At 41.7% G+C, this 26538-nt stretch overlaps 1 protein-coding gene across 9 annotated transcripts in view; it reads left to right on the forward strand.

The window, feature by feature from the left end:
- Positions 1–26538, forward strand: part of AKT3 (AKT serine/threonine kinase 3) — a 310747-nt gene that overhangs the window by 279691 nt on the left and 4518 nt on the right. For 4 of the 9 annotated variants that reach the window (XM_047840477.1, XM_047840482.1, XM_047840478.1 and 1 more), the window contains 2 exons: positions 20316–20418; positions 22442–22998. In XM_047840477.1, coding sequence (XP_047696433.1) covers positions 20316–20418; positions 22442–22602 — 264 coding nt within the window. In that variant the 3' untranslated portion in view covers positions 22603–22998. Of the gene's footprint in view, positions 1–20315; positions 20419–22441; positions 23000–26538 lie in introns of those variants that run through there. The other 5 variants (XM_047840479.1, XM_047840485.1, XM_047840484.1 and 2 more) reach the window with 4 other exon arrangements.

Genomic DNA, 26538 nt, shown 5'->3' on the forward strand with positions numbered 1-26538 from the left:
AGGAGGGCACCTTTTGGGATGAGCACTGGGTGTTGTGTGGAAACCAATTTGACAATAAACTTCATATATTGGAAAAAAATTTAAAAAATAAAAAAAATAAAGATTACAAAAATAAATTTGTTAAAGTGTGTTTTATGGCCTAGAATGTGGTTTGTCTTGGTGAATGTTCTGGGAGTTTGAGAAGAATGTGTATTTCACTGTTGTGTGATGAAGTAGTCTATAAACGTCATTTGGATCCAATTGGCTGATGGTACTTTTTTAGTTCAACTATGTCCTTACTAATTTTCTGCCACCCGGATCTGTCAGTTACTGATAAAGGGATGTTGCAGTCTCCAGCTGTAATAGGGAGTCTATCTGTGTGTCCTTGCAGCTCTGTTTTTGCCTATTGTATTTTGATACTCTGTTGTTAGATGCATACACATTAATGATTCTTACGTTTTCTTGGAGAATTAGCCACTTTATCATTATGTAATGACCCTCTCTATCTCCGATGATTTTCCTTGCTCTGAAATCTGCTCTGTTTGAAATTACTGTAACTACTCCAGCTTAGTTTTTGGTTAAGTGTTACTAGTTTTTGGTTAAGATGGTATGTGTTCCTCCTTCCCCTTACTTTAAATCTCTTGGTATCTTTACATTCAAAGTGGATTTCTTGTAAATAATAATGTGGTTGGTTCTTGTTTTCTACACCCTTGACAGTCATTGCCTTTTGGTTGGTGTTTTTAGACTGTTGAAATTTGAAGTGGTCGTTGACATGGTTGGATTAATATCTACCCTATCTGTTACTGTTTTCTATTCATTATCCTGTTCTGTGTATATTTTTGTGTGTTCTGCTGTTTTTCTAACTTCTCTGGTTTTAACTGAGTATTTTCTAAGACTGCCTTTTTTCCTCCTCTGTTAGCGTATCATTTATACTTTTTAAACTTTTTTAGTGTTTTCCTTTGAGTTTGCAGTACATATTTATAACTAACTCAAGTCCTTTTTCAAATAATACTACACCACTTGGCAGATGGTAAAAGTACCTTAAAGCAATATTCCTGATTCCTCCTTCCTGTCCCAAATATGTTGCTGTCATTAAGTTCATTCATCCATAAGCTATAATTATTGTATACATTGTTGCATTATTATTTCTACAAACTGTTCTCTGTTAGATCAAGAATAAGGGGAAAACAGGATTTTATTTTACCTTTGTTGGTTCCTTTTCTAGCATTCCTCCTTTCTTTCTGTTGAACTAACTTTCTGTCCTATATCATTTTCTTTCTTTTCGATGAACTTTTTTTTTTTTTTTTTTGGTAACATTTCTTGCAAGGTAGGTCTGTTGGTGATGCCTTGCCTCAGGTTTTGTTTGTCTGGGAAAGTCTTTATTATTCCTATATTATTATATTATTATTTTGAAGGATAATCTTGCTGGATACAGACTTCTAGGTCAGTGGTTTTTTCTTTCAGCAGTGTTTTACTGCATTTATTTTTCTTACTTGCATGGTTACCGAAGAGAAATCCATTGTAATTCTTGTATTTGAGCCTCTATAGATAAATAAGGTTTTTGGAGTGTGTGTGTGTGTGTGTGTGTGTGTGTGTGTGTGTGTGTTTCTGGCTTCTCTCAAGATTTCATCCTTGTCTTTGATTTTTTGTACTTTGAATAGGATATGGCTAGGTGTAGCTTTTGGGGTCTTTATCTTGAATGATATTCACTGAACTTCTAAGATATTGGTGTCTAGCACTAATTTTGTAAAATTTTCAGTCATTATTGCTTCAGATATTTCTGCTGTTTTCACTCTCTCTCTTCACCTCATATTCCCATTACATATACGTTTTATAATTATTTCACAATTCTTGGATATTCCATTCTTTTTTACTCTTACTTCTCTTTCAGAAATTTCTATTAACAGTTCTTCAAACTCACTGATTCTTTCCTTGGCTATTCCCTGATTATGATTGAGCCACCAAAGGTATTCTTAATTTCTGTGATGGTGTTTTTTATTTCTAGCATTTCCTTTTTATTCTTTCTCTGAGAATTCATTTATTTATTTACCTTACCCATATGTTCTTGAATGTAGTATATTTTTTCCATTAAGACCCTTACTATGCTTTCGTAGATGATTTAAATTCCTGGTCTGGTGAGTTCCAACATCTGTGCCATATCTGAGACTTTCTGGTGCCTGCTCTTTACCTCGAAACTGGGTTTTGGTTTGATTTGTTTTTTTTATCTTTTAGTATGCCTTGTATTGAGAGCCAGACATTATGTACTGGGTAAAAGAAACTGAAGAAACTGAGGTAAATAGGTTTTTCGAAGTTGTATGTGTTTATCAGGGTAGTTTTTTATGCTAAACTTACTTGCTAGGGCTGACACCTTTTTTTAGGAGATTTTTCAATTTGTTTGCCTTTTCTTTTTTTCTTGCATTATTTCACTAGTTAGGATTGCCAGAACAATGTAGTATAGAAATGGTGAGAACAGACATTTAATTATTACTAATATTAGGGAAATAGCATTCACACGATATTAGTTGTAGGTTTTTAAATGTACACCATCTCTCAGACTGACAAAATTTTCAACTATTCCTATTTTCTGAACATTGTTATTATAAATGGACACTGGATCTTTTCAAATGCTTTTTTCTGCATTCACTGACACAATCATGTGGTATTCTGTTTTAATTTGTTAATATGGTGTATCATGTTGATTTTTGAATATTGCCTCTATACTGCATGCCTCAGGTTAACCTCAGTCATGGTATATACACTTTTTATATATTGCTAAATTTCTTTTGCTTGTATTTTGTCAAGAACTTTTTATATATTAAATTGTGGGCTGTACTTTTTTTATTGTTATTACCTGCCTGATTTTAGAATCAGGATAATGCTTGACACCAAAAGTGAGTGGTGTTTCCCTCTCTTCTAGTTTATGAAAGATTTTGCACAGAATTGGTATATTTCTTCTTTAAATGTTTGATAGAATGTCCTGTTGAATCCATCCAAGCCCAGACTACAGAAATTGTCTCTTTAATGGATGTAGGATACTTCCAGTTACTCATTTCCTTTGAATGAAATTTAGTAGCTTGTATGTGTTTCAAGAAGTTTTAAAACTTTATCTAATTGTTGAAATAATTGACATTGAGTTGATCACTTATTGTCTTGATTTTTTTCCATTTTAGCTTGTTTTTTATTTTTAATTTTTTTTTTTCAACATTTATTTATTTTTGGGACAGAGAGAGACAGAGCATGAACGGGGGAGGGGCAGAGAGAGAGGGAGACACAGAATCGGAAACAGGCTCCAGGCTCTGAGCCATCAGCCCAGAGCCTGACGCGGGGCTCGAACTCACGGACCACGAGATCGTGACCTGGCTGAAGTCGGACGCTTAACCGACTGCGCCACCCAGGCGCCCCTTAGCTTGTTTTTTAAATCAGTTCTTCTTTTTCTAGTTTATTCAGTTGAAAACTTAGATTTGAGTCTTTTGTTCTTTTCTAACACAGTGGCTGTGCTATCTATTTACTTCTAAACACTCCAGCAAGTTGTGTTACATCATAGTGTGACTTGCTATTCATTTAAAAATGCTTTCTAATTTCCCTTAGGATTTCTTCTTTGGCCTTTTGGGTTCTTGAAGTGCATTGTTTGATTTACAGTGTTTGTCGATTTTTCAGCTATCTTTCTGTTTTAATATCTAGCTTAATTATCTTGTTTTTAAAGAACATCCTTTGTATATTTTAAATCTTTTAAATTTTTTGAGATTGTTTTATGAAATAAATTATGGTTTATATCGATGAATGTTTTGTGTGCATTTGGAAAGAATATTCTCTTATATATGGTGTTTTGTAAATGTCAATTAAGTCAAGTGAACTAATGATAAGTCTTCTGTATTCTTACTGAATGTTTAATGGCTTGCTTTTATCAGTTATTAAGAGAAGGGGATGAAAATCCTCAACTATAATTGTGGCTTTGACTATTTGTCTTTTAGTTTTATCACCTTTCCTTTATTTTAATCTTAAAGTTCTGCTTTTAGGTGCTCCCAAATTTAAGATTGTTGTATCTTCTTGATGCATTTACCTCATCATTTCATCTAGGTTAGCCAATTTTGGCATAAATATTAGAGTGTAAAGAAGTGAAATAAATAGAAAAACAAGAGAAATTTTAAAAAAAAGTTGATTATTTGCAAAGATAAAATTGACAAACTTTCAGTTAGATTGACTAAGGAAAAAAAGAAAAGTACTAAAATCACAAATGAAAGAAGGACATTACTACTGACTTTATAGAAATAAAAAGGATTGTAGGAGAATACTCTGAACAGATGTACACATAAAAAGTAGAAAACCTATACAAAATGGAAAATTTTCTAAAAACATACAAATTACCAAAATGAGTCAAGAAGAAATAGGAAATCTGAATAAAGTTACAACTAATAAGGTAATTAAACCAGTAATCAAAAAACTCCCAACAAAGAAAAGCCCAAGACCAGATGGCTTCACTAGAGAATTCTATCAAATATTTAGAGAAGAAATAACACCCGTTCTTCTCAAACTCCTCCAAGAAATTGAAAGGAGTGAATACTTATTAACTCATGCTATGAGGCCAGCATTACCCTGATTCCAAAGCCACACAAAGACATTGCAAGAAAAGACTAGAGACAAATACCCCTAATATAGACACAAAATTCCTCAGTAAGATACTAGCAAGCCAATTAGTAGCATATTGAAAGGATTGTACACCATGATCAAGTGAGTTTTATGGAATGCAAGGACAGTTCAACAGACTAAAATTAATCATTTTAATATCCCACATTAATAGAATAAAGAAAATCCACATGATCATCTTGGTGCATAAAAAGCATTTGACAAAAGTCAACACCCTTTGCTGATTAAGAAAAAACAACCTCAGAAAACTAGGAATAGAAGGAAACTTGCTCAAATGATAAAGGCCATAGATGAACCCACAGCTGACATCATACTCAGTGGTGAAAGACTCAAAGCTTTTCACCTAAAATAAGGAAGAGAACAAGAATGCCCATTTGTGACACTTCTGTTCAACATAATACTGGAAGTTGTAGTCAGAGCAGTTAGAACAGGAAATAGAAAGCAATCAAATTGGAAAGGAAGTAGTTAAATCGTCTCTCTTCACAGATGTAGAAAAACCCAACAAATACACACATTCACACACACAAAACCTCTTAAAGCTAATAAACAGTCAGCAAAGTTGCAGGATATGAAATCATACAAAATATATTATATTTGTATACATTAGCTGTGAACAATCTGGAAAGCAAATTAAGAAAAGAGTTCCATTTAAAGTAGCAGCAAAAAGAGTAAAGTATTTAAGAATAAATATAATCACGGAGGTGCAAGACTTGTATGCTGCCAGCTACAACATTGCTGAAATAGATGAAAAGACATGACCACCGGAGAGACACGCCATGTTTGTGGCTTGGAGACTTACTATTGAGATGGCAGTTCTAGTCACAGCGACGTTGCAGATTCGGTGCAATCCTTAGGACGGTGGTCACGAGTGCAGGCCTTGGAATATGCCGCTGCATTTATTTTGCTTCTATTTTGTTGAGGATTTTTGCATCAGTGATAATGGGGATATCGGTCTGTAGTTTATTTATTTTAATCTTTTTAATGTTTATTTTTGAAAGAGAGTATGAGTGGGGGAGGGTGGTGGAGAGAGAGAGACACACACACACAGAATCCGAAGCAGGCTCCATGCTCTGAGCTGTCAGCACAGAGCCCGACTGTGGGGCTCGAACTCATGAACCAGGAGATCATGACCTGAGCCGAAGTCGGTTGCTCAGCCAACTGAGCCCCCCAGGCGCCCCTATTGGTCTGTAGTTTAGAACATGCATTTCTTTTGAGGCACTAAATCAAACCTCAGTGGGAAACAAAGGAACTATATATAACTCAGACCATATTCTGTGATCAGTAAAATTAGGAGTAACCAGCAAAGAAGTACTTCTCTAAACTTCAAATATTTGAAACTCTTAAAATGAACTTTAATATAATTCACGGACTAAGAAGTAGTTACATTGAAAATCAGAAAATATTGGAGTTAGAAGGACAGTGAAATTTGTGAAAGGCAATCAAGGCAGTTCTTAAATACTTGTACTGGGGTGGGAGTGGGCAAGTAAAATAGAAAGATCAGCTTTCTATTAATTAGCTAAGCTTCCAAATGAGGGAAAGAAATTCAGCAACAGAATCATCATGGTGAAAGTAAGTAGAAGCACACAGTAAATGTAGAAGTACAAATGAATAAATAGAAACAATTGAAAACATCAGGAAATGCAGTTATATCTAAGACTAGTAAAGCAGACAGAGCTCAAAATTAATAAAAAATATTAGGAATGAAAATGAGATACAGAAATATATTGCAATGAAAATGTAATACAACTACCATGAATGTGTGTGTGTGTGTGTGTGTGTGTGTGTATAATATATATATATATATATATTTTAAGTTTAAGTGTGTATATATATTTTAAGTTTATTATTTTGAGAGAGAGAGAGAAAGTGCGTGCATATGCGTGAGGAGGGGAGGGGCAGAAAGGAAGAAAGAGAATCCGCGCAACAGCACGGAGCCCCACGCAGGTCTTGATTCCATGAACCTTGAGATCATGACCTGAGCCAAAACTGAGAACTGGACACTTAACTGACTGAGCCACCCAGGCACCCCATCCTGTTTTTTAAAAAGAGAGTTTATGGATAATTTCAGGCAAGCTTAAAATTACCAGCTAACTCACTCAAGAAAAGTGTGAAAATACCTAATTGTTAAATTAGTTTACAGTCTGTCACTTTTCCAACTCCAGTGTTTTTACCCCAATAAAAAACACCAGTACAAACCCAGATGAATTTTTCAGGTAATCTCCATCAAACATTCAAAGATAAGATAATCCCTATCATTAGAAAAATTTTATACAATCTGTTCTGAAGGAAGAGAGGGGAGGAGGTTATATGCTTCTCAAACTTATTTTGTAACTTTGATCCCAAACCCTGATAAAACTATTACAAGAAAGAAAAATAATAAGCTATTTATGAACAGGGATATAAATATTCTAAATAAACTACTGAGCAATTATTTCCAACAATGCAAATAATATGTATGTTCTGATGTCCATGTTAGATTTGTTCTAGAAATGTGATTATATTAGAAAAAAATAATGTTATTCACCACATTTAGAGATTAAGGGAGAAATCCACATGACCATCTCAAACTTTATAGAAAAACTTGTCATAAAATGAAAGTAGAACATACTCATGGTTTTTAAAAATATATTTAAAACACTTTTAGTAACATAGAAATAACATGAACCTTCTTTAAGTTTTTATCAAAAATTTTTCTATAGTTAGGGCACCTGGGTGGCTCAGTCGGTTAAGCATCTGACTCTTGATTTCGGCTCAGGTCATGATCTCACAGTTGGGGAGATTGAGCCCTGCTCAAGCACACGTGCTCTCTCTCTCAAAATAAATGTTAAAAAAAATTTTTTTTTCTACAAACATTATACTTAATGTTTGAATATTATAAATATTTTCTTTAAACGTAAGAAAAAGGTATCCACCAATATCACATTCTAGGCAGTTTTTTTTTTTTTTTTTAATTTTTTTTTTTCAACATTTATTTATTTTTGGGACAGAGAGAGACACAGCATGAACAGGGGAGGGGCAGAGAGAGAGGGGGACACAGATACGGAAACAGGCTCCAGGCTCTGAGCCATCAGCCCAGAGCCTGACGCGGGGCTCGAACTCCCGGACCGCGAGATCGTGACCTGGCTGAAGTCGGACGCTTAACCGACTGCGCCACCCAGGCGCCCCTCTAGGCAGTTTTTATTATAGATTCTAACCAACATAATAAGAAAAAGAAATAAGGGATATGTAGCTTTTAAAGGACAAAATAACTTAATAGATCTTTAATGGTGGAATATGTAATAATTAAAGTTTGTCCTGTTCTTATAGTGGAATACTGTACTGAATAAAAAATGAGTAAATTGGGCTTATTCAGCATTCAGTATTGATAGTCAAAAATATATAAACATAAAAAGTCAGGTCACATAAGATGCCTAGGGAATGATACCATTATTACAGTAAGTGAAAACGGACTAAAGAAAATTGTATCTGCGACATAATTGGGAGAAAAGTATAGGAATTTGCATGCAAATGACACAAAGGAGCTCCACCACAATATTTGCTTGAATCGAACATAATTGTAATTGGGGGGAATTAAAAATGGGTATTAGTGAGGGGAAAGCAATAGGTATTGAGCTGTGTCTGTGTTTTAGGTCTTAAAAATTCAAAAGTTTGAAAGTACATTTGACACAGTGTCAACATGTGTTGCATCTGGTTGTCATTTTATATTCTTTCCTTTATGCTCAAGATAGTTCTTCTTCAATTTTGTAAGTCGGGTGGAAGGGAAAGAAACGGAAGCGCCAAGCGCGGTCCTACTCAAGAAAATGGAGGCGTAAAGAGGGTGCAAGAGCTAAATGGAAAACCGCCCACAGAATGGGTTAGATCTGTTTTTTCGCTTTTGTTTTGCTTATGTACCTGGGGGGAGAATGCAGCCAGGGCCCTGAAAGTGGAGCTGTGTAGAAAAAAGTGAGTGTGTGTACCGACAGTAAGACGTACAGTGGGTACATTGCGAGGTGTGAGATTAATAAATACAGGGGCAAGTAAGATACAAGAAAAAAGCAAGATCTGCGAAGCCTCGCCGGCGGGGTTAGTCTTCACGGAAGAGGCGGGGCAGCTGCGTGGTGACAGTCATGGGAAGAAGTGGGAATACCGCGGAAGCAGAGGTGTTCGTAAATGTTTGGGCCTGAAGCCCGGGTGGTGGTGCCTGCCTGCGGGCCCTGCCTTTACCGCCGGAGGCCTGGCCTCTTTGAGTGAGAATGTGTGCGGCCCACGGTAGGCCCCTGAGGAGAGGCGTGCCTTGTATGGGGAGGGGAGGGCACAGAGGGAAGCCTCACTGCTGACGGGGCAGGGGCCCCGGCCAGAAGCTGAGGCAGGAGACTCCAGGAGTTCATGCGGACTGCTGAGGTTTTATTCTTCATAAAGGGAAAATACTGATACAGAATGGTGAAGTGACGACCAAGAGGTTTTCAGGGAAGATTGATTTGGAATCTGTGCCTCATTTTGATTTTACTAAGATCTTCATTTTGATCTGCCTCCTACTTATTACATTTGTACTGACTTTCCAGAGGTTTCCTACAGAAAAGAAGGGAAAACTTGCTTTTTAGAGTGTAACTTAAGGACTTGATAGTTTGTTTTGATCACCTCTTTGATACTCATTTCAGTGAAATGGCAGCTGTTTAAATGAGTAATATATATGGTACTTAGTGTGAGGAGCAGAGCGAGGCCTGCATGAAGTAAGACCTCTTCTGGAAGGGCCTGTGCAGATTTTCCATATCGATTATAACTCTCTGGTTCCTTCAGGAAACGTCCGTGTTCCCTCTTGAACATTACCCTTCATCTCTGTCCAGTTGCGAAGTTAGAACTTTAGTATTTTCTCTTTTTTTTACATGTTTACCACTTCAAATGCTCTTCATTCTTCTTTTAAAATTAGAAAGTAATTTGTTTTACTGAGCTGTGATTCACCCGTAATGTGTACACGTGAGCAGGTGTCGGTGTACTCGCGGTCATGGTCACCATCGTCTAAATGCAGAGTGAGCGCCCGTATCTCTTCATTCCTCCTTGGAGGCCCAGGTTCCTTTCTGGTACATTCCCCCTCAGCCGAAGGAACTTCCCCCATTTCTTGTAGTGCAAGTTGGCTGGCAAGGAATTTGTTTTCTTTTATCTGATGATGTCTTTATTTTCCCTTCACACTCAGAATATTTTCACTGGATATAAAATTGTGAGTTGGTAGTTTTGTGAGTGCTTATTCAGTTACCTGTTCCCTTGTAAATTGTGTCACATCTCACCGGCTGCTTGCAAGGTATTTTCGTTTGTGTGATGGCTTTAGAACAAATCAGTCTGACTAGGCCAAGCTACATTTTCCAGAATTCCTTTTGTCATATGAGACTCTCCTGTGAGATTCGGGGTGCGGGGGGCAGAAGTGAAGCAGCAGGGACTTGTAGCTCCTAATGTTGTTGCTGGTCTGTTTGCTCACCTCGCCTGCCTCTGTTTCCCTGTTCCCCTGCAAACCGGTTAGCTTTCCCACTGCTGGGTCAGCGTGTGTGTTGCCATTGCAGGTCCCCAGCTTGCGTGGGACATCTGTGCCGAGGTCAGAGACAGTAAGAAGTGGCGTGGGTTTCAGTCTGTCCTGTGGGCTCCAGTTCCTGCTTCTGGGTTTCGCTGTGTTCTTCTGCCTGCTTTACACGCGTCCTCCCCTCCCACCCACTGCCCTACGGATGCCAAGCTCCACATGTCCTTGAGCGTGAAGACAGCAGCCTCACAGAGACTGACTGCATGACCAGCTCTCTCCCTCTGGCCCATCCTCCTTCCTTCTCGTCCTCCCTCTTCTTCCTCTGTCCCTCTCTGTCCTTCCCTTTCTCCCAGTCTTTCTCTCTCTCCCATGGACACACACACACACACACACACACACACACACACACACACGTGTTTCTGCTTCTCTGCTCGAACCCTGACTGACAGACTTCGGATTTCAGATGATAATGTGTGTAGGTGAGGGTTCCCTTATATTTATTCTACGTGGAGTTCTCTGAGCTTTCTGAACCTTTCACTAACAGTGGAAGAATTTTAGCCATTATTCCTAGAAATATGTATTTTGTCTTATTGTCTCCTCTCCTTTTATAATTCCAATTACACATACATTTCGCCCTTTGACATTATCCCATTGGTCTTTGAAATTGTGTTCATTTTTTTCTAATTTCTTCCTGTGCTCTGCAGACTGAATAATTTCTATTGATAAATCTTCCAGGTGACCGACCTTCCTCAAATCTTTAAGTTGCTCTAAGCCCACACAGTGAATTTCTTATTTCAGAGGTCATATTTTTCTGTTTTAGATTTTCCATTTGATTCCCTTTTTTTTAATAGTTTCCATTTCTCCATCTCTTTATTCATTAGGAACGTATTTTATCATTGAGCATAGTTGTAAAATCTGCTTGAAAATTCACATCTGCCAACAGAGTCCAGGCCTTGTTCACATCCGTCTCCCTGATTGTCTCTTTGTGGTGGGTGTGTCGTCTTTCCCTGTTTCTTTTGACGTGGCGTCAGTCTGGACTATGTCCTGGACACTGTGACTGACACACAGTAGCGCCTCTGAATCCTGTTAGATTACAGCAAATTAACAGAATTTTGAGTTTTTGTATTTGTAGGCAGTTTGTCATGGCCGAACTGAAACGGCAACGTCTGTGTCCTCCACAGGGAGCGTCAAAATTTTAGGTTGGCTTATTTAGACTTCCCTGGGGAGCTTGGAGTCTGCCCTGTGCAAGCGCGGTTCGGGAGTCAGCCAGACACGTGGGCGCACTAGACGCAGAATGTGGGGTTCCCCGTCTTTCACTCTCCCCACTTGAAGCTGCTGTGCCCATCTCCAACTCTGTCTTCTCATTATTTAATGAGTTATTTGAGTTTCTGGTCACCTGTCAAGAAATGTTGGTTGGTATTGTAAAGCTTAGCAGATGACGTAGTTAAGTAACGTTTGCCAAAGATTTATTAGTTTTGTTAGAAATAAATTCCTCTTTTCCGTATTCCCACTTCTCCTGGGTGTGTGCACATTCACATACACACACAGCATAAAACCAGTTGTTTAGGACAACAGAGATTAAATAAACCTACCTAAGCTTAGTTACTCTCTTGAATTGTTTTAAAGAGATAGAATTAAAGCCTTAGATTATTGTCTATGGCATATCTAAGCATCCAGTAGTGTTAGCATTTTTTTTAAAAATTGTCCTCCAGGGGTGCCTGGGTGGCGCAGTCGGTTAAGCGTCCGACTTCAGCCAGGTCACGATCTCGCGGTCCGTGAGTTCGAGCCCCGCGTCGGGCTCTGGGCTGATGGCTCGGAGCCTGGAGCCTGTTTCCGATTCTGTGTCTCCCTCTCTCTCTGCCCCTCCCCCGTTCATGCTCTGTCTCTCTCTGTCTCAAAAATAAATAAACGTTGAAAAAAAAAATTTAAAAATAAAAAAAAAACAAAAAATAAATAAAAATTGTCCTCCACTTTCTGTTTTTTTTTTTAATGTTTTTTATTTATTTATTTCTTTATTTTGAGAAAGAGAGCACATGTCTCAGTGGGAGAGGGTTAGGGAGAGAGGGAGAGAGAGAATCCCAAGCAGGCTCTGTGCTGTCAGTGTAGAGCCCGATGTGGGGCCTGATCCCCCAAACTGTGAGATCCTGGCCTCAGCCAAAACCAAGAGCCAGATGCCCAACCGACTGAGTCTCTCAGGTGCCCCAAAGTGTTGGCAGTTTTTGTTGCTAGTATCTGTGTTCATAGTCTTTTTTGATCCACATCAGGGTGGTGGACATAACCATAGTATTCAAATAGGATGACAATTAGGGTTCCCTAGTCACTGTATCCATTTTTCCTGCAAGTTTCAAGCCCTGCTTTGTATTTCTAGAGCGCCTACACTGAAGACAGAAGGAAGAACACAGAAAGTGGATGGTAACAATTGATTGGTTGCTGGGGAAGGGTAGAGGACACTGACCCTAAGAGACCGTGGTGTCTGTACTCCCCTGCTGTCTGTCATTCCAGCCACACCAGGAGTGGGGACTGTGACTTATTATAATAAGTTCAGGGACATGTTTTCTCTCTGTTCTTTCATTTATGCCGAAAACCTACACAGTGCTTTAGAAACATTGCAGTTGATAGCATGACTTGGTAACTTGTAACTCTGGTAGAGGAGTAGCGTGGGAGTAGTTAGGGGCTGCAGCATTGCTGCCTCTCTGTGGTCTTGAGGATGGACAAGTAAATGCACCCTGATGATGCCTTTGCAGTAAACTGGAAGCAAAGTCCAGAAGCCAGCACTGCGATCTTCGTGGTTACATTGTCCGGAACTACGTATCCTGAAAACAGACTAGCTTTCAAAGAAAGATATGTCCTAGGTTTATCATGTTTGCTGGGAAAATAGGTCAAGTTTGCAGTTCATGACATTGCAGCCATCCATCAAGTAGGTAGCTAAGGTGTAGAGTTGAGTGTTTCTGGACTTGGCCTGTACTTTCGCGTTCCTAAACGAGAGTTTGCAGTTGACACAGGAGTGTTTTGAGAACTATGTCCTGAGTGGGGGAGGGAAAATTAAGATGATACTGGTTTAAAGGCAAAAATAAAATGGGATGTGGTCATCTGCTAGAACTGCTATGACAAAGTACCATGGACCGGGTGACTTCATGGAAATTGGTTTTCCTGAAGTTCTGGGGGCTGGACGTCCAAGATCAGGAGACTGGCAGGGTTGGTTGCTTTCTTCTGAAGCCTCTTTCCTTGGCTTGTGAATGGCCACCTTACCTGCTCATCCTCACGTGGTCTTTCCTCTTCCTGTGCGTGCCTCTGGAGTCTGTGCGCATGTCCACATTTCCTCTTCCTACAAGGACACCTGTCAGGTTGGACTAAGGCCCACACTGACACCTTGTTCTAATGGAGTCATCTCTTGAAAGGCCATCTCTCCCAGCACGGTCCCTGGGGATTAGGACTCCCAACATCTGGATGTGGGGGAGGGGGCACAATTCAGCCCAGAAGAATTAAATATTTGAAATGTGTTCAGTGGTTTAGAGTGAACATCTGCCCTGGGGCTCTGAGGAAACCGCGGCTTGGTGTCCCCAGATTTGCGTGGTAGCACCTCTGTTGGGGCCTGTGGTGGTTCTTTGCATGTTCTCTCTCATCCCTTTCCCTATAGGGTTCTCGCTTCCCTGTGTGGATGTTTCTATTTTACTGGGTCCTCTTCTGCTACTGTGTGTGAGTTGAGGGGAGGAAATATGCTCCCAGCACAAATGTCTTGACTTTGACTGACGTCCAGAGAAGCAGTCAAAGGCAAAGGCGTTTTCATGCCGTGTCTCTCCAGGCGCCGCAGTAGAGAGAGCTTGGGATCGGGAGACGGAGGGTTTGCTGCTGTGGTTGTTACTTGTGTCATCTTCAGCAAGTCATTTTACTAAGTGTGCTTCGATCTCCTCGTTTCTACAAGGGTAGACTGCGTGCTCTCTGACAGCTCCCTCCAGCCCCAAGATTGAATGATGTATTCGTTTACTCGTGCCACTAAGTGGCAAGCGCCGTTCTAGGAACTGGGGGTGTGGCATCACTGCAAAACCAAGTCCCAGATGAGACAAGTATGAAACAACTAGCAAGATGGTAGGTTTAATCTCAACCATGTCAGTAGTCACGCTGAGGGCAGATGATCTAAATGCCACAATTAAAAGAGATTGTCAGATTGGACAAAAAGCAAGAATCACCTATATGCTGCCTACAAGAAACCCATCTAAATGTAAATTACAAATAGATAAAGATAAAAGGATGGGAAACCATGTACCATGCTTATAATAATGTATACACTTATACAGAGTGGCTGTATCAGTATCCTATGAAGAAGATTTCAAGGCAATGGTATCGGAGATGAGGAGGATTGTTTCATCATAATATAGGGATCAGTTCATCAAGAGGATGTAAAAAACCTTAATTATTTTTGCATCTAATAACAAAACTTAAAATACATAAAACAAAAATTAATAGAACTGAAAGAAAAAACAAGTAAATCCACATTATAGTTGGGCATGTCAATGCCTGTTTTCAAATAATTGATACAAGCAGCAGAGAGAAAATCGTTAGGTTGTGAAAGAGTTTAGCAATCCCATCCACCAACTTAATCTAACTGACACAGAACCCCATCCGACAACAGAACAATATTTATTCATTCTCCTCAAGATCACATAGATCGTTTGCCATTGAGCAGAACAACTCTATAAATCTTAAAGGATTCAAATAGTTTTAAAGCATGAAAAGAGAATAAAAACAAATCAAAACAGAGATACGTGGAAAATCCTCAAGGATTTGGAAACTCAGCACAATTTTCAATAATCTGTGGGTCAAAGAAATCAAAAGGGAAATTAGAAAGGATTTTGAACGGACTAAAAATGAAAACAAAGCTTGTTCTGCTGTGGGATAGCTAACATAATACCTCAAGGGAAATTTGTAGCACTGAAGGACTACATTTGAAAGGAAGAAAGGTCCAAGATCAGTGACCTTATCTTCCACCTTAAGAAACTAGAAAAAAAAGAACAAATTAAACTCCATTACACAGAAGAAAGGAAATTATAAAGATTGGGGCAGCAGTCAGTGAAATAAAAAAAATAAAATAAAATCAATGAAAGGAAAAGTGGTTCTTTGAGAAGATTAACAAAATTGATAAATTTCTAACCAAAGTAAACAGAAAAGCAGGAAGACAAGTTATGAATATCATGAATGAGAGGGGTGGCTTCACTATAGACTTTATGGGTATTAAATGGATAACAGGAAATAGTATGAAAATCTTCATGTCCATAAAATCAACAGTTTTGCTGAAATGGACAAATCCCTTGAAAGACACAAATTACCAAGAAGAAATAGATATCATGAATAGCCTTGTACCTGTTAAAGAAATTACATTTGTAGTTAAAATTCTTTCCACAAAAGACTCCCAAACCATTTGGTTTCACCAGTGAATTCTCCCAAACATTTACATGAGGAATAGAATAGTATCAATTCTACGCAAATCTTCAATTCTCTGGAGCAATAAGGCAGTGTTTCCCAGTTTATTCTAGTAGTTTAGCTTAACCTGATACCAAATGCAGGCAAAGGTAATACAAAAAAAGAAAGCTATAGGACAATTTCCTTAATGAAATTATATATAAAAATACTTAATGTAATTTTAGCAAATCAAATCCAGCAATACATACAAGAATAGCACATCATCACCAAATGGGATTTATACTAGAAATATACAGAGTTGGTTTAATATTTAAAAACCAACTACTAAAATTTACCATATTAACAATAATTAAGAAATACACATGGTTATCTCACTGGATGCAGGAAAAAAAGCATTCGAGAAGATCCAACATCCATCTGATTTAAACACAAAGAAAACCAACAAAAATGCTCCCAGTAAATCAGGAACTGGAAACTTCTCTGCCCTCATAAAGGACATCTAAGGAAAACTTATCACTAATATCCTAGTGGGGAAAGACTGAGTGGTTTTCACAAAGTGAAGATGTTCACTCTGTTCAACATTGTACTGGAGTTTCTGGCCAGGGCAGGTAAAGAAGTAAAGAAAAAGAAATAAAATGCATTCAGATTGGAAAGAAAGAAGTAAGTCTGTCTTATTCAGGGACAACACTATTACCTATATAGAAAATCAGATGGAATCTATAAAAAAACTACTAAAGTTTAACTCATTAGTTGTTTGATACAAGCTAAATATACAAAAGATCGCACAATACAAAAATAACTAAATGTATACAGCAGCAATGAACAATCCAAAATGGAAATTAATGTCACTTATGACTGCAACAGAAATATGAAGTACTTAGAGATACTTCTGACAAAGATGAAAGCCCATCCATCATACTGCAAACTAAAAAATATTGTAAGGAAATTAAAGGCAACATACAGCAGGGGAGACATCTAATGCATTCATGATTTAGAAGACTCAGTATTTTTAAGATGATAGTTCTCTCAAAATTAATACATGAATTCAACACAATCCTAATCAATATGCTAGCAAGCTGTTTTGTAGAAATTGTTAGGTTGATTCTAAAATTCATCTGGAATGCCAAGGACTTAGAATAGCCGGAACAATTTTGACAAAAAAGAAAGTTGGAAAGCTTACATTGCCCAGCTTCAAGACTTACTAAGTTACAGGAATCAGGACAGTTTGTTCTGGACATATAACATCTTTATTTGCCCACAGAGAATCTAGAAATCTAGACCCTTGCATAACTGGTTAATTGACCTGGAATAGACGTGCAAAGATCACTCAGTCCAACAAATTGTGATGGTAAAATGCACATACATGCTTTTTTAAAAAATAACTTGCAGCATATACAAAATTAAAACAGATCGTAGTCCTAAAGGTAGAGCCTTCTAGAAGAATATACAGGAGAAAACCTTTGCAGTGTTAAGTTACACAGAGACTTCGTAGATGAGAGTGGTGTGTGATCCACAAAGAAAAACTGACAAATCAGCATCGTTAGGAATGTGTGTCCTTCAGGAGGTACTGTTAAGAGAATGACAGGAAAAGTCACAAACTGGAAGAATATATGCAAATCGTAAATCTGATTAAAGACATACACGCAGATTGTGTGTAAAAAAAAAACAACTCTGCATTTCATGACAAAAAGGGGAGTGGGGCAAATATTAAACAGACGCTTCACCAAAGAAGTTACAAATTCATGAAAAATACGATTATTCATTAGGGAAATAAATACATTAAAACCATAGTGAAGTACCACCACACATCCAAATGTCTTTTACTGAAGAGACCAACCAAACCAGTACTGGCAAGAACATAGTGGAACTTTGATCCACTGGTGGTAATAACATGACATGAAGCGACCGCTTTGTGAAAACAGTTTGGCAGTTTCTTAAACAGTTAAATGTACATCTAGCATGTGACCCAGCCATTCCACTCTTTGGTATTTGTCCAAAATGAATGAAATCTCATCTCTGTACAAAGACTTGGACCTCAAGAGTCCTAGCAGCTTTATCTGTAATAGCCCCAAACTGGAAGCAACCCAGATGTCCACTGACAGGTGATGGGTAAACAGATGGCGGTACACCTGTATGACGGAACGTCACCCAGCCATGCAGTGGATGAGCTGTTGACACATGAAGTCACATAGACGGACGTCAAAATAATGGTGCTAACTGAAAAAAATCAGAGAAGGGATACATGCTATACGATTCCATTTACATACAAGTCCTGAAAATACAAACAAATCAATCATGGCAGAAAGCGTGTCAGTCATTGCCTGCAGGGACGGAGGAGGGAGAGAGAGCTCACAACGGGCTCGTGAGAAAACAAACGTTTCTCCATCTTGATTTTGGTCATAGTTTCTTGGGTGAGTACACATGTCAAAACATGTCACTTCGTACACTCCTGATACGTACAGTTTATTGTGTGTCAGTCAGCCCTCACCCTCACGGAGCTTCTGTTTTGTTGGGAGAAGGTGGAATGGCAGTGACGGTAAACAAATGTAAGTCTGTTTTGCATGTGTGTGCGTAGGTGTATTGAGTCAGATGCTGAAACACCATTTGGAGGAAAATGAAGCAGTGTGAGGATAGAAGGGGACGGGAGGGCGGCCGCCTGGGAGAGGAGGCCAGGCAAGCCTTTGTAGCACTGGGACATCTGAGCAGAGATGAGCTTAAGCCTCCCATGACCTTTGAAAACTCTTTTCAGATCTCGTGTGAGTGACCATTCTGGCTCTCACCTGAAAGGCTGGCAGCTTTTCCCCCAACTGGCAGGCCAGTCTTTGCCCTCAGAGGGGGCCGCTGGGAAGGGTGGGCAGAGGTTAGCAAAGCCGACGGCACATGCCCAGAAACCCACCTCTGCCAAGAAGAGTTTCTTGTGGCAAATTTTTGCTTGGAAGGGCGTGGAGGAACCATTTTTTGAGCATTTGTAAAATGGTGACTCAACCAGAGCCCCAGTCTCCAGTTGTCTGCGGGTAGAGGCAGTGACCCCTCCTTCTTCAAAGAGGAAAGCCCCAAGTTCTCTGATCCCGATCACCTCTGCTGTTCCCGTGTGTGTAAGAACGCCCTTGAGTCTGAGAGGAAGAGGGAAGACTTCTGTCAGTGGAGCGAGTGCTCACGTGGCCTGGGGAGCATCACAGAGCAGGGTGCGTGTGACAGAGGAGCTTGGCCCAGATGAGATCAAGGCTGTGGGAGGAAAACCAGGCTGCTGTTCCGAAGCCACTGCCAGTGACGAGTGGAACCTGGATTAGGTCCGTCCCCCCAAAAGTGCTTGCTAATAACCGGGGCTGTGCACTGGGGGCAAAGAGAAGGAATGATAAGAAGAAAAGAGATTAAAAATGCTCTGTTACATGGGCCATAAACAGGTGTGGTCCTTCATTCTGAAAATGTGCTTTTAATTCTGCTCAGCCCCTGGTGTTTTAAAACACAGTCTGTCTAGAGAATAATTTAAAGATTTTTGCCTGACTATTTAACATAAATTTGATGACAGTAAGAGTGGGAAAATGCACTGAGTTAAAGCCAGTTGTGTGTTTCGTAAAATTTGTATAAAACATTGATTTCTATCACTCTGTTTCCTGTTTTTCTGTACACACGGGAATTTTATTATAAAAGCAGTGTCTCCTGGGGTGCCTGGGTGGCTCAGTCGGGTAAGCGTCTGACTTTGACTCAGGTCATGATCTTGAGGTTTGTGAGTTTGAGCCCCACATCCGGCTCTGCACTGATGGGGGCAGAGCCTGCTTTGGATTCTCTCTCTGCCCCTTCCCCATTCCCTCCCCCCCTCCGTCTCTCTCTCTCTCTCTCTCAAAATAAATAAAAATAAACCTTAAAAAAATAAAACAATAAAAGCAGTATCTCGTATTCTGAATGGTACTCGTGAGAGCGTGTACTCCGACTCCAGGTCCTGGGTCGGGACTCCCTGTGTGAACAAGAAATCTGTAGACTCTCCTTCGAGGCCAGAGCCCTGACAAGCAGGAGTCACACCCCAGCCGGTGGAGGTCACAGAGGTTCGGGCTTCTGTGGCTTCTGTGACCTTCAGCAGCCCCAGGCTTCCCCAGTGCCACACCTGCTGCAGGTCTGAGGCAGAAGAATCCAGCTCTGTCAGTTCCTAGAGTGATCACTCTTGACCCTCTCTTGGGTCACTGTCCCCAACAAGGATCTGATGCGACCTAGGGACGCAACGTTTGCACCTAACTTCAGGGGCTCCCAAGACCCCCGTCCCAGGGCAGGGGCAGGAGTTAATGCCCATCTGAAGTAAGCAGGTGTCGTTCTGTGCCAAGTACAGGGGCAGCACCCGGTGACCTGGAATAACTGTCACTAGGTAGTGTTCTTAATGACACAGCCTGGTGGGCCAGGCGCCAGCGGGAGAACCGAGGGCAGGTCGTGCTTCTGCTGCACTGGGTAGAGCCTGCATTTTGTTACAGGGCTTTACATCTGTATGGTTTGTGTGCATGTTTGTTCCTGGGGGAAAAACTAGGACTTTTCAGTATCCTCTTTGCACCCTGTTCTTTGGTGTTCACGTGTTCTATTTCACACAATCCCTCCAATTTTATACAGAACAACCAAGTACCTCCTGTTCTGTGCTCCCGACTGTTGACTGGGAAGCCGAACTCCACGTCTCCCGTACACAGTGACTCAGAGTGTGGTCTCTCTGGCACTGTTCACTTCATTATTTGCTTCCTAATTTTATCCTAGAAATTAATTTTCCTAAATTGCAATCTGTTAACAGGAGTCTTATTCTTTCTTCTTGCAGCTTGTACCTCCTTTTAAGCCTCAAGTAACATCTGAGACAGATACCAGATATTTTGATGAAGAATTTACAGCTCAGACTATTACAATAACACCACCTGAAAAATGTAAGTAAACCTAATAGTTGAAAATGTTTGACTATAATTGAAAAAAAACAGCCACTTTTTGAAAAAAAAATTTTTTTTAATGTTTATTTTTGAGAGAGACAGTGTGTGAGCAGGGGAGGGGCAGACAGAGAGGGAGATACAGAATCTGAAGCAGGATCTAGGCTGAGCTGTCAGCACAGAGCCCCTACATGGGGCTCGAATCCATGAACCGTGAGATCATGACCCGAGCTGAAGTTGGATGCTTAACCAGCTCAGCCACCCAGGGGCCCCTGATATTTTCTTATCGGATATTTTCAACATCAAATTCCACAGTGACTTACTCCATTCCACTTAAGAATGTGGAGTCCCTGGGGCTCCAACTCTTGATTTTAGCTCAGGTCATGATCTAAAATCATGTTCCTGAGTTCGAGCCCCGCATTGGGCTTTGTACTGACAGTGAGGAGCCTGCTTGGGATTCCTTTCTCTCTCTCTCTCTCTCTCTCTCTCTCTCTCTCTCTCTGTCCCTTCCCTGCTTGAGTGCATTCTTTCTGTTTCTCTCATAAAAGAACATGGAGTTCTGAAGTGGAAATACCAAAGACAGTAGCTGAGAGAAACGTTTTTGGGAGCCAGAAAAATTACATAAAGAAAAATTGCAGCCTGAGAATTACAGACTAAATTATAGATGACTTAGCCCTTGCTTACTATTGTAACGCGCTCTTGCCATCCGCTGAGAGGATTCTGAGGTAGACCCTGCTGTGCGTCCCCGACTGCTCCCTCCCAGACCACCCTCAGAATCGCGCTAATTCTGGTTTCCTGCATTCTTAATAGTTCTAAATTACTCTAAATGGAATCACCCTGTTTTTATTTAGCTTTGTCTTAAGCACTAATATCTGTAAAGACATAATTTTGTTTGCTAGTAACTTTTTGATACATGTAAAGTGAATTACACGTGTGTTAAAACTGAACATTCATGCACCACGTAAGATCATTCCGCAGACACTAGTATGTGCACACTCTTCGATCAATATCCCAAACACGTGGGCTTTCAAGGAAAGAAAGGTACCAGATAAAACTTCCAGACAAGACACTCTCATGCCGACAAAGGACTGTGTGTCTGTCGTCATTAGCTCAGCAGCGAGGATAAAATTGAGTGTGAGGGGCAGGCTTGAAAAGCCAGATTTCTTCCAGTCACACGTCTCTTGGCTCACAATCCCTTTGTGGTAGTTTTCTCTCCTTCTCTTCCCTTTAGGTCCCTTCCCACTGTTCTTCCCCCCTCTTGCCTTTGTGAAAGGCAGGGTAGCGGAAGTGCTTGTTCACAGTGAGGGTCCGTGAGCGGGAAGGTTGAGGCGCGGTGTTCTTCCAGCAGCAGACGTGGCCACCTGATGGTCTGGGGTTTCCAGCCCCGGGCCCGGGGCCTGACAACAAGGGGCTGTGAACACACCCTGAAGTGAAAAATATAATTACGTATGATACGCCTAAGTGTGCTTTTCTTTCTTAAGATTTGCTGCAAGTTAAGAACCTCTTAACTTTAATTTTGTAAGGGAAGAAATTGCAACCCAAAGAGAAATTGAGCTGCCCGAGTCCCTCAGTCAGTGTCAGCAGCCTTGCCGGGGCCCAGGCCAAGTTGTGACAAGATTAGTATGTTGAAGTGCTTCTCAGGGTATATCCCCAGTGGGACGACGGGCTTCCATTCTGTCTTGATCTTACAATGGTAAGAGTTGAAGACCATGTTGGACACCCTGTGCAGTCGTGGGCAGGTAGCTCAGGGCCCGCGTGAGCAGAATGGTGGGCACAGGCCGTGGCACTGATTCCACTGGTCCCAGAGTGGACCGTGGCAGGCAATCCACTCGTCTGAAATGCTGGGCAGCACCAGTGAGGTGGTGGGTGGGCCCGTGAGCACTTTCCGCCATAGAGCATTTGCTAGGCCTTATCATTTGGATATGCTGTCACCTGTGATCAGACCACATCCTGCCCTTGCCCACAACCCTCCGGTGGCTCCCTAAATCTGTACTCTAAATCTGACTGATCCCACTGGCTCCCACAGGCCTGTCTGATCCCAGCTTTCTCCTGCTCCATCTTGTCCCCCGTCCCTGCGTTCAGCCACCCCTGGAGCACGCCATGCCTCACTGTGTTTTACCGTGCCTCAGCACTGGTGTGCTAAGCGTTGTCCTGCCTGTGGTGCTCTTTCCCTCGACGTGTGCATGAACAGCTCTTACTCGTCCTCACATCGCAGCTTAAAGGTCACTTTTCAGAGAGCCTTCTTCAACCTCCCATCTAAAGAATGGTGCAGCATTTTGGACACCGTCTCCTGCCCCCCTTGATGCTGTACGTTGACAATTGCTGATGGTCTTCCAGTTAATGTGTTTATTCCTTTGTTTACTGTCTGTATATCCAACTAGAAAGCAGTAACCCTGAGAAGAACGACCTGGTTTCTTATTCACTGCTGGCCTCAGCTGCTAGCTGGGCACTTGGCCCAGTGTCAGTGCTCAGTAAACATATATTAAATGAATGACGTCTACAGGCAACATAATGGCAATAAATTCATATCTTTCACTCTAAGCGTCAATGGGCTAAACTAGTTCCAATCAAAAGACATAGGATAAGAAAACAAGATCCATCTCTTTGCTGTTTACAGGAGACCCATTTTAGACCTAAAGACACCTGAAAATAAGGGGATGGAGAACCATCTATCGTGCTGATGGTCGCCAAAAGAAAGCTGGAGTAGCCATACTTATATCAGACAATCTAGATTTTAAAATAAAGACTGTAACAAGAGATGAAGAAGGGCATTATATCATAATTATGTGGTCTGTCCGCCAAGAAAACCTAACAGTTGTAAACATTTATGCTCCAAACGTGAAAGCACCCAAATATATAAATCAATCACAAACATAAACTCATTGATAATGATACCGTCATAGTAGGGAACTAAATGATGAATAAGCATTATGGTGGGAGGCAGGGTAGGCTCCCGGCCGGAAGGTGGCCAGCTCTTTCCAGAGATCATACTGGATCATACTGATGGCCTCCACCCACGCCCAGGATTTTGTGCTTCTCGCCACCCCACGTCATACCCACAGCAACCTAGAAGGTGAGGTCCCAACGTGTCTCTGTGTCAGCCACCACCTCTTCGAGACCGTTTTCTCTGGTAAAGAGAGCTTTGGAATTTGTGGACTCTTTTAAGACAACTAGGTATGTGGTCTTGGAAGTCACAGAAATAGGGACAGTCTGTAAACGCAAAGCCAACGAGGACATATTTTGCTTCCAAAGGTGGGAGTCCAGTCCCAGCAAGGATGAGCCTGGTGAGCCTGAAACGCAAGGCAAAGGGAACCGTAAAGGATGAGAAGAGACTGGGGTTGGGGGTGCCCCTGTTCACGTCCTGACTCTGCCACCCCATCCCTGGAATGGGGCGGGTCACTCCGCTCTCTGGGAAAGGGGATGCAGGGCTGGCTAATGTCCCCGGGCCCCGACTTTCCCCTGCTGTGTGCCTGAGAAGCCATCTCTTTGGGAAAAGCACCTGAGTTGTGCAGCTTTGAATGGCCGTAGCTTTGATTTTATTGAAGTGCCACACAAAACGGTCTGTAGTGTTCTGTGTCCTGTGATGCATGCTAGGAGCGTGGTGACAGGCCCAGTACAGTAAATGCCCAGCAGAAGAGTGGGCATGAATCTGGGAGGACTTTGGGAGGCCAAAATATGCAGGGAGTGGAAGGGACCCCACAGACCAGCTCCCGAATCCAGGACTACGAGTAAGTTAAACCTCAGGCTCTGTGGCAGGTGCTGCCCTGGCCATCAGTCCTTTCTTCATACTGACTTGATTTCGAAGCCCTGGCGGTCAAGGCCCGGATGTCTCCAGGATTCAACTTGCAGCCTCACCCCACACTCCAGACTCACATGGCACTGGTCGTGCTGAGAGCGTGTCGTTAACACACCCTCTGTGGCTTGATTTCTAGAACTTAGAAAATGAGGGGGACCCAGCACAGTTTCTAGAATATAATCTGAACCCGGCGTCTCACCTTCTTGGTCAGCAGAACGAATGTCGTGACCAAGCATTTTGTCACTAACAGCATCCGTGTCATTTTAGACATGGGGAACGCTGTATCTGTCCAGTGACTCGCTGATTGAAAGGGTATAAAGTGTGTTTCTAGTGTGAGACCGGGGTCAGCAGGAGGCCCACACACTGTAGTACCTTCCAAGGTGGACCTCAGAATCGACCTAGGAACGTGTGGCTGTTTCAGGTATCGGAACCCAGAAACCTGAGTCCAGCACAGTCCTGCGTCTGACTGGGCGTCTGGTTTCCTGACTCTGCAGAGGGAGTGAGGGCCAGCTGAGGCCAGGGGGCGCCTGGTGGAGGGAGGGCCACAGCAGCCAGTCTTTACCTGGATGTCCCCTGGGTGCATCCTGGATTCTCGTAGGAGGCCAAATCAAAGGAGATCTGGTGAAACCCCAAGCTTGATTACATTTCACTTGATCTTTTCTTGCAGCTCTGAGTGGTGGTGCTGGGATGGCCGTGGCCGTCCAGCGGCTAACACGCGGAGGTTTTGTTCCCAAAGCCTCCGTGATATGTGACAGTTGTCTCCCCACTTGCCACCTTGCTTTTATGAGGCAGAATGGAGTTACTTTTTAGAACAAATCAGCAGTTAGACAAAATGTTCTTCCCTGCAAACAGCTGTGGTCACGTGCCAGATTGTTCTCACTGGTGTTAATTGAACAGATTTGGGAATGTGTCGTCTTGCATTCTACCCATGAATGGTCCTCTGCCTTCCCTTATACAGGAAAAGAGGATTTCTTTGAGATCTAGTAGCTTGTAATGCCATATAATTATAGTTGTTAAACACTAAGAAAATTGGGCGATGGATTGTTCCTCGGACTGGAGATTCTGATGCGGACTGGGGAGTTGACCTCTGCTTTCTTGTACCAGATAGGTCTCGTGTTTTTAGTGTGGGTCCTGTGTGTGGTCAGCATGGTTCCCTGCGACCCAGCTTTCAGAGCAGAAACCTGTTCGTGGACGGTGTGTTATTGCGGGCTCTGGCTCGGGCAGGCTGCTGTCCCCTCCCTCCACAGCCCCCCACCTGTGCAGATCAGAGGGCTGCCAGTGCCTCCCCCGAGCACCTCCTCAGGGAAGGATCAGATACTGGCCCCAGGAGGCAGCGGTCCTGAGGGAATGGTGGGGTCATCAGCATTAGAGAATTTCAAGGTGTGGGGCCCTGGCCTAGTCATCTGTGAGACTGAGATTTCTTCGTGTTCGAAAATGTGATTATTATTCAAGCTACAGAATGAAGATTCTTAATTCTCAGCTGACGTGCAGCCTAGAGCAGTAAATGCTCCTCCTCGGAAGGAAGCCCGGTCCCTCCTGTGTGGCTCCCGTGTGGTGTAGGGGCAGCATAGCACAGTCCCCTCTCTGCCCAGCCTCTGCACGGGCAGTCCAGCCAATCTGCACGTTCATGGCGCAGAAAAACACTCAGCCGAACAAAGCTGTTGGTGGGGAAGACTCTTGCCTTGAAATGTGATTCACGCAGAATGCTCCGAATTTGAACATTAAGCTTTCAGCTGCCTTTTCTCTAGAGTTTTTATACTTTGTGACTCAACAGGCCATCCCCAGCCCCTACCACCTCTTATGCAGCTAAAAATACTGTGGAAGGTATTTCATCTAAATGATGCATGTGGTTTGCTTGATGCCTAGCAAATATTTGATAATAGGGAGGCAGAGATTTCCCCAAATCACAGGGCTTTCTAGAAATGCTGACAATAAGCCTGTCAGCAGCAGGAAAGAAGCCTGTGGAGGTCCATGGTCTACACGGAGCAGGAAGCCACAGATCTTCTCCATGGACTGATTCCCACCTAATCCAGTGATATTTTCTGTTACATTCAAGGCTGAAAATGGTTAGCAACTTGATCCCTTTCTAGAATCTTCTGTATTCAGAATAGAATATTGAGAAGAAGCACAGTGAGGCAAGAGCAGAAACGTTTGCTCTCCAGAGGAATGTGGTGTCATCGAGGAGCACAGAGAGTCATCCTTGTGTGACAGGCTGTGATTTCTCCCATGATGTGACATACATGCTCTTGGAGAGGCTGGAAAATCCAAGGGATCAGCAATGTACTCCCTGTATGTATTTGAGGAAGTGGAATTATTTTGCTTGAAGC

The sequence above is a fragment of the Prionailurus viverrinus genome, chromosome F1, assembly GCF_022837055.1.
Source record: "Prionailurus viverrinus isolate Anna chromosome F1, UM_Priviv_1.0, whole genome shotgun sequence".
NCBI lineage: Eukaryota > Metazoa > Chordata > Mammalia > Carnivora > Felidae > Prionailurus > Prionailurus viverrinus.